Raw genomic sequence first — 8,728 nt, forward strand, 5'->3', positions numbered from 1 at the left:
TTCTTGTAGATTTTTTTTATTTGTGATAAGGTATGTATAAATATATGTAAAACATTTGGTTGTACAATTGTACAGATGAATCTACAAACACTGTTTGTTAAAAGGGGACACAGTGTGTAGATGTACGGTTAACAGGTCTAATTTCTCTGCCTGTTAAAAGCCGTCCTTGAGTTGAGCTCTGGTTTCAGACATTAATTTCAGCCTTGGAGCTCTTTCAGCCCAGATAACACTTCACACCACAGCTCAAGTTGTCTCCTTTTAAACAATCACTTACATGGCATGAAGGGACATTGCGTTAAATGGGAAATCCTATTCATAAAAAATAAATTTAAAAAGAGGTTGTGGGACTGTGGAGGTACTCGATTGTATGATATTTTGATTCAACCGATATTCACAGAATGGGGCAAAAGGAAGATGCAACGATTTAATTGAATATTGATAGCATCGCTGCCTGTCTGTTTGTTTGATTCAATAATGCCCCCTGGTGGACTGTTTTTGTAGAACACCTGATTGACTGCCATTAGTGTCTCCATACACTTCAGACAGGCGTAATGATTCTTGTTCTTCTTGCTGCAACAAAGCAAGCACCAAAGAAAAATGCATGATGCTGACATTTTAATTCCCTCCAGTATAACCACTGGCACAATTCCATTCCACACAATTGACGTCCCATTCATAATCCAATTCACATTCACACATAGTAGAAAATCCAATCACCTAACTCGGCATCCACCTACCTCTGAGACACTAAACACCCCAAAATGTTGGATGACTCAGGCATTCTTCCTCAGTACTAAACAAAACAAGATGGTCTACATGAAACCACTACACACAAAGTCTCCACTCGTCTCTCCTCAGCAGTGGGCTCCCGCTGTGGGGGACTGGTGAGAGTAAAAGTGGGGGAAGAAGAGAGAGCGAGGCGCTGGGTGTTGGAAGTAAGGCACACACATGGTCCACTGAGAGTCCAGGATCAGACATCCAGGGATGGGCTGGGCTTTGGATGGTCAAGGGGGGGGGCGGTCAGTCAGGGGTTACTGGTGGTGGTGTGTGCGATCATCGGGCCGCTTGACGTGGATCCTACGGACCCTGTCAATGCGCTCCTCGTCCTCGTCCAGGTGGTGCGAGCGGCCAGCGGCACCCCCCGTAGCCTCCAGCAGAGCGTTGTCAGGACCCCTCCCATCCTGGGACTCATACAGCAGGATGTTGAGGGTCTCCTCGTAGATTCGTGCCTCAGGGAATTCCACCTGGAGGGGAAGGGGTTTATGTATTTAGGTCTGCCTGGTCATTGTTATCTGAATGCCAAGAATGCCTGTACTTTGTAGCAAAGAAAATGTCCCAATGGTATATTAAAGTAGACTTTTCTACAGTAATCTAACAGCAGGCTAGCAACAACAAACTCCCAAATTGGGGTAGTTTACTAGAGGTGTTCTACCTTCAAAGCCTTGAAGCCAGAGACATGTAGTTTCTGAGTCTGTGTTCAATAAAATATTTTAAGATGATACTATATGCCATTGCAGTGCTATTTTTTATTTTTTTGCATTACCTTGGTCTGCTTCTTCTCTGTGGCGTAGACGATTGAGGTGCAGCACACCTCAGCGATCTTGCGTCCCTGGCCGTAGAAGGACCAGCAGCAGATCTCGTCGCCGATCACATCCTTGATGAAGAGCACACGGTTGTTGAAGCGCAGCGACAGCTTGTCAAACAGCTCAATGTTCTTCAGCATGTTGTCGTCAGAGTTACTGCATGGAGGGAAGGATGAGGAAGCCTGGTTAGTGATAAGAGGTTGCGTTCCACGCCAACTAGACTGCAGCCACGTAATTGCTGTCGGACAGTAACCACCTATTGTGTGCCACGTCATTGACTATGCAGTTGGACATCAGATTGCTATATCATATGTGATTAGGTGATGTTAAACACTTATCCAGGCGTTGTGAGATCTGGAAGCTGGCTACAATGTAGTCAGCCTGGAATGTGGACTGCACTTAAACCATACATTTTTCACTTTACATTCATCATTTTCATGTCTTTAATAGATGTAAGAATCTCTCACCTGGTATAGGAGTATTTGTTGTTGCTTCTGTTGTATAAGAGTTTGACAGTGGGCTATGCAGACCCAAAACAACAGGAAAACGTCGGTCAGAATTGAATACGTGAGACTAGAGCTTTAGTAAATACTGGGCGTGTCCTTCACTCTGATGCGTGACTCGGTCAACAATACCTTATTAGAGGTGGCGATGAGTCTCTGTTCTTCCTTCAACGATGTCACCAGAGGAACTTTACAGAACGGCTCATATGACTCTTTGTTCTAGAACACCAATAAAGATGTAAAAAAATACTTGAAAGGTAAAGACATATTTTAGCTAGAATGGATGATTTTTTACATAAGTCCTCTAACAGATAGATGCAGATTGAGTGAGTTGGCTGGGCCCGTAACGGTGTATGTGTAGAATGTAGAGGCAGTGGGAGGTAGAGCTAGATGAAGAGTGGGGGATGAGACTGATTATTTCACACCATTGTGCCGACCCAAACAGTATTGGCTCTTATATTTTCCTTTTGACATGTCCTTTCCAGCACGGTTCAAGCAACTATGGTCGATGCATAACCAAGCCTGTGCAGTGAAGTTTGGCTCAGCTCAGTAGTGTGAAAAGGGGTAAAGAGTGAGAGGAGAAACAAGCAGTCCCGAGGGTGACGGTACCTGCAGGGCAGCCTGACACTCATCAGCCAGGCCTTGGACCAGATAGTATTTGGCCTCAGCCATCAGCTCCTCAGTCTCCCGACGACTCTCTGGGAGCGGCACAGCCCCGTCTCTAAGGTAGTTCAGAATCGTCCCAAAGTGTTTCCCACACCGGTCAATCAGGATCCAGCCTGGACAGGGACAACCACCAGATCAACTTAGTGGCCATTTTCATTTTTAGACCGCTAACAAAATACTAGGCTGCTCCCAGTTCTGTTTATACTGTGTGTAACTCCTATGCTCGTTGTCATGTCGAATTTTGTCAGCCGGTGATTGTCAAGCAAATAACTGTCGGTCTTACGGTAATTCCCTGTTAATTAACAAACACATTTAGCATCTCCTGGCTTCCACACACAGCCTATAAGCCATTGATGCAGACCTTTGAAATATCTGTTTTAGAAAGTCTAATAAATCCATGTAATATAGCCTACACCTTCAAAATTAATCCATTACTTATTTTAGACAGGTCTAAAGAAGCATGATATGAAGAAAATGTAGTCCTTTTCAGAAGAACAGAAGATTTGCCTAGAATTCCATGGCATTATTTTATAGTATGACAAATACAATTGAACAAAGCTGAATAAAATCTCAGAAAATAACATGTTTCTCCAAAAGATTTGAGGGAGTGTGCACATGCGGCTATTCTGTGTTGAGCGGTTAACAAAGAAACAGGTACTCCTATGTGCTTCATTTAGAGTTATTTATGTAACTTTAGTTATGATACAAATGTTGGGCGATATGTTTTGATTTTTAATACATGGTAAGGCTGCATGATGCGATTAATGATGATGACATCAAAAGCTGTACACACTTCATTAGTCTCTCATTCACAATTTGACAAGCACTTGATAATGCCTCGAATTTCACGGTGGCATCCCCTTTGTGGCTGTAATGCACCCTGCGATTATGCATGTAATGCTTTTATTATAAAGATGCATTTTTATGGTGAAAATTATCTTCCCCAAACTTAAAACTCATGCGCTGCTTATGTATGCCAGTTAGCCTCTACACCCCTTGTAAAGCGGATTAATGTGCTTAATTTTAAGAACTTATTTGGCCACTTTAGATGTGATACAAACCTTTTCAAAACATATATGCCTATGGGCTAGACTACATGAGGTGTGCGACTATGATTAGAAAGTTGCAAAAAAAGGCAGTTTCTTATTCCGTGATGATATATAACTCAAGTGATAGGCTAATATTGTCACCCATCAGACTATTCTTGATTTACATATACTAAATAATATGTAAGAAATTTGTTTTGATTTAGAATGGACCATTATCATGCACCTGTCTAGAAACAGGGGCAGCAGGAAAAAATACATGTCATCTATGCACTTAAATAACGAATTGAGGACGCTTTTCCCGTGGTTCATTTTCATGTCAGCCAGGTAGGCTATACTCCTGTTGTAAAGATAAACAATGTGCTTAATATTAGGAAAGTTGAGAAATAAATATAGTAGGCCTAGCCTATAGAAAGCTGATCGGATCCTCCTCCTTTGATTAGAGGCTATCACTGTGTTTTGTTGTACAATTGCATAGCCTATAGAAATGTTGCACAATATGAGCTTATGGGTTCTCATGAAGTGTTTAATTAGATTTTCGCATACATTTGCATTGATGTCAAAGTGATTAGAGGGACAATAGAGTGCTGAGTACCAGGCAGTTAGCAAGTTTGGTATGCTACTAAGGATCACCAGCGGCATAAGAGCTTGGAGAAGCCTAATTACCGTGACTAACCGATCAAGTGGAATTTGACTGCCTTCATGACTCGTGACCGCTGGTGTGGTCACCGCAACAGCCCTACTCATGACTCTTGACAATGACCATTTACAAATAGATCTCGGACCAGGCTAGAAAAATACAGGTGTAATAATAGGTGTTAAAGACTCCTCACTCAGAGGAGTGAGTGGTGCCATGGAGGTCTGACAGATAAAGTACCTTCACTGTCTGTGAGGACTTCCATCCTGCCGCTGAACATGGCCTTGAGCATGGTGTCCTGCTTGGTGAGGGTCTGCATGGTGGTGTAGTAAAGCGCCCCGCCCACGTTTAGCTTCACATACTTGGAGCTGGGACTGGAGCCCTTGAAGGAGGTGGTCCGGGTTGTAGCCGCCGGCACTGCCGAGCTCACCACGCTCTCTCCTGACATCTCTTCCTGTGACGGGGGCACAAAACAACCCCAAGTCAGGTGTCAAGATGGCAAACAGGACAATGAGCCGCATGGACAGGTCAGCTTTGGAAAACTAGTCCATTCAATCCCAAATTGACACCAAGCTTTTAATTCTAAATTGCCCTTAAGTATTTGGGATTGGAAAGGATTAGCTAGCTAGATAGGTAGGACCAATATGATTATCAATTCTTACAACTATGACTTGTCTTGCCCAGTTAGTTGCCCTGCCACTTACACACCCCGAATGGCAGTTAACTTTTGTTCTGGTGAGTTCACACGGACAAAGACTGACAAAACCAGCACTTTATATTCTTCAAAACTCCCATGATATCCTTTACAGTGATCTAACTAAAGCATAACTAGACTACTCCATTCATATACGCTAACTACCGTTAGCGTTTATTGATTAAGGTATTTTCTTCTCAGGGGACTGTTAACTGCCCAAATGCTCGGTCTGAACTAGCCCAAAGGCCGGCTGATGGCGATATTGAGTCGTTTAATCTTACCGTCCAAAGGGAATCTATGCAGCCGGCTATACACTCGTACCCCAGTGGACCGGTTCAGACATAAAACATTCTCCCTTCAGGCTGCAAAGGCGTCGATTCCTACTTTTCAGTTGGAATTTACATAACAATGGATTACTGTGAACTGTAACTCCTTCTCACCACCAACCACAGGTGGCCTCATGAGCCCGCTCTGGTAATCATCAGATGGGAGGAGGAGAGGAGGTAGGGGGCTCATGTGGGTAACTAGGGGTCCCTGTCTTGGTTGGGTAACTGATTCTGGGCCGGCCCTAGCCTCTTGGGGGCCCTAAGCAAGATTTGGTTGGGCACCCCACCGCGCGGGCAAAACACTTTTCACCCCCCCCCCCCTTGACAGCAGAGAGAAAGTTAATGTCCTGCAATTATAAACATTTTGCTATGGGGCAGAGTAATTTTTGCCATTTTAAAGCTAATTACCTACTATTCAGATTTTGCCATTGCTTATGCCATTTTAATGATCTGAGTGAGAGTGACTAACAAAATCAATGGAGGTCAGGGCCCCTGAGCACAGTCAGTATTCTGCCATTACTACAAGTTTGGATAGCCGGCTAGACTAATTTACCAATCTAAAAATTGTTAGTTGACATGGCTAATTAAGTGACTGACATAAGATAAACTGCTGATGCACACACACAAAAAAAATCGTAATTGCACCTTGTGTACCCTACTATTCTAACTCTCAAGATTAAGTTGAAACCCTGACTGAGTCGTTGTCGTCGGCATTAAAAAAAAACAAAGCCCCGGGGTTTATGATAAGTTAATACAGGCCCTGTTCAAAAATCCTCCTGTCAGCCCGAGTTATGTAAACACAGTATCCCTAGTATAACATAATAGTGCATACTAGTGGTACAGTCCAAAATAAGCAATAAGGTCTTGGAGAAACGGTATGCTCGCCTACATTATTGCGCTAAAGTAGACGTAACGTTTGCTAAGAGTTCCGGTTAGCTAGCTAACGTTAGCTAGCTAGGAGACCTGAACCAAGACGGCTAAACGTTAGCTAGCTAACTTAGGCCAAATCGAAAAGTACGTCGACATTTCACAAATGAATGATCATTGATTCAATTGTTTTCTATTCCGAAAGTGTCTTTTAAGACAACATTGTTCAGTCATATTTACCATAGAACCCCCCAACAGACTTCGGAATTCGACGAGCACCAGCCCCAAGAATCACCTGCTTCCGGACCAGCAAACAATTGATGACGTCAATACAGGTAGGGACTGTGTGCACCAACAAATTAATAATTTTCCCTTTTAGTGTACCCTGCATTTTGTCTCATCATTCATTACTAAATTAGTTGACAGAATTGGTTAAAATGGTGCAATGGCCCATTTTGCTTATTTTCTCTAAAGTTTATCAAATGTATTATTCTTAATACACTGAAACACTTCTTCAACACAAAGTAGAATATTCACCAGGTCATTTGCCATGTTCGAGAGGATCAAATTCATGGTAAATTCAAATCAAATTGTTTATGTCACATGCGCCGAATACAACAACCTTACAGTGAAATGCTTACTTACAAACCCTTAACCAACAATGCAGTTGTAAGAAAAATAAATGTTAAGTAAAAAATAAGAAATAAAAGTAACAAATAACAGCAGTAAAATAACAGTAGTGAGGCTATATACAGGGGGTACCGGTACAGAGTCAATCAATGTGCGGGGGCTCTGGTTAGTCAAGGTAATTGAGGTAATATGTACTGTACGTGTAGGCTGAGTTAAAGTGACTAAGCATAGATAATAAACAGAGAGTAGCAGCTGTGTAATATAGGGGGGGATTTGCAGATAGTCTGGGTAGTCATTTGATTTTTGATTAGCTGTTCAGGAGTCGTATGGCTTGGGGGTAGAAGCTGTTAAGGGTAGAAGCCTTTTGGACCTAGACATAGTGCTCCGGTACCACTTGCCGTGCGGTAGCAGAGAGATCGGTCTATGACTAAAAATGGACAATTTTTGACAAAAATGGACAATTTTTAGGGCCTTCGTCTGACACTGCCTGGTATAGAGGTCCTGGATGGCAGGAAGCTTGGCCCCAGTGATGTACTGGGCCGTACGCACTACCGTCTGTAATGCCTTGCAGTCGGAGGCCGAGCAGTTGCCATACCAGGCAGTGATGCAACCAGCCAGGATGCTCTCGATGATGCAGCTGTAGAACTTTTTGAGGATCTGAGGACCCATGCCAAATATTTTAAGTCTCCTGAGGGGGAATAGGCTTTGTCGTGCCCTCTTCACGACTGTCTTGGTGTGTTTGGACCATGATATTTTGTTGGTGATGTGGACACCAAGGAACTTGAAGTTCTCAACCTGCTCCACTACAGCCCCGTCAATGAGAATGGGGGCTTGCTCGGTCCTCCTTTTCCTGTAGTCCACAATCATCTCCATTGTCTTGATCACGTTGAGGGAGAGGTTGTTATCCTGGCACCACACGGCCAGGTCTCTGACTTCCTCCCTATAGGCTGTCTCATCGTTGTCGGTGATCAGGCCTACCACTGTTGTGTCATCGGCAAACTTAATTATGGTGTTGAAGTCGTGCCTGGCCATGCAGTCATGAGAGTACAGGAGGTCAGCTGAGCACGCATCCCTGAGCGTCCCCCGTGTTGAGGATCAGCGTGGCGGATGTGTTGTTACCTACCCTTACCACCTGGGGGCGGCCCGTCAGGAAGTCCAGGATCCAGTTGCAGAGGGAGGTATTTAGTCCCAGGGTTCTTAGCTTAGTGAGGGAACTATGGTGTTGAATGCTGAGCTGTAGTCAATGAATAGCATTCTCACATAGGTGTTCCTTTTGTCCAGGTGGGAACAGGCAGTGTGGAGTGCAACAGAGATTGCATCATCTGTGGATCTGTTGGGGTGGTATGCAAATTGGAGTGGGTCTATGGTTTCTGGGATAATGGTGTTATTAGCCATGACCAGCCTTTTAAAGCACTACAGGCTACAGACGTGAGTGCTACGGGTCGGTAATCATTTAGGCAGGTTACCTTAGTGTTCTTGGGCACAGGGACTATGGTGGTCTGCTTGAAACATGTTGGTGTTACAATGTCAGTGAAGACACTTTCCAGTTGGTCAGAGCATTCTCGGAGTACACGTCCTGGTAATCCATCTGGCACTGTGGCCTTGTGAGTGCTGACCTGTTTAAAGGTCTTACTCACATCGGCTAGGGAGAGCGTGATCACACAGTCATCCGGAACAGCTGATTCTCTCATGCATGTTTCAGTGTTACTTGCCTTGAAGCGAGCATAGAAGTAATTTAGCTCGTCTGGTAGGCTTGTGTCACTGGGCAGCTCACAG

The 8,728-nt window shown here is 43.9% G+C and overlaps 1 protein-coding gene across 1 annotated transcript; it reads right to left on the bottom strand.

Annotated features, from left to right (window-relative positions):
• On the bottom strand, positions 1 to 6,853 carry kctd10 (potassium channel tetramerization domain containing 10). The gene is made up of 7 exons (XM_021605393.3): positions 6,563 to 6,853; positions 4,676 to 4,889; positions 2,696 to 2,865; positions 2,219 to 2,305; positions 2,051 to 2,103; positions 1,544 to 1,739; positions 1 to 1,244 (listed from the first exon to the last, which is right to left on the bottom strand). Exons 1-7 carry the CDS (start codon positions 6,563 to 6,565, stop codon positions 1,032 to 1,034), a joined length of 936 nt encoding a protein of 311 aa, XP_021461068.1. The 5' UTR covers positions 6,566 to 6,853; the 3' UTR covers positions 1 to 1,031.
• Between the last annotated feature and the right edge of the window lie 1,875 nt (positions 6,854 to 8,728).

This window comes from Oncorhynchus mykiss, chromosome 6 (assembly GCF_057628025.1).
Source record: "Oncorhynchus mykiss isolate SJ-2025 chromosome 6, ASM5762802v1, whole genome shotgun sequence".
Classification (NCBI taxonomy): Eukaryota; Metazoa; Chordata; class Actinopteri; order Salmoniformes; family Salmonidae; genus Oncorhynchus; species Oncorhynchus mykiss.

Bases quoted from the DNA above. Each gene is read 5' to 3' on its own strand.
- kctd10 (XM_021605393.3), bottom strand. The intron at 2,104-2,218 runs GTATTGTTGACC...GGGTCTGCATAG, and splicing joins TCATCGCCACCTCTAATAAG to CCCACTGTCAAACTCTTATA. The intron at 1,740-2,050 runs GTGAGAGATTCT...CCCTCCATGCAG, and splicing joins AACAAATACTCCTATACCAG to TAACTCTGACGACAACATGC.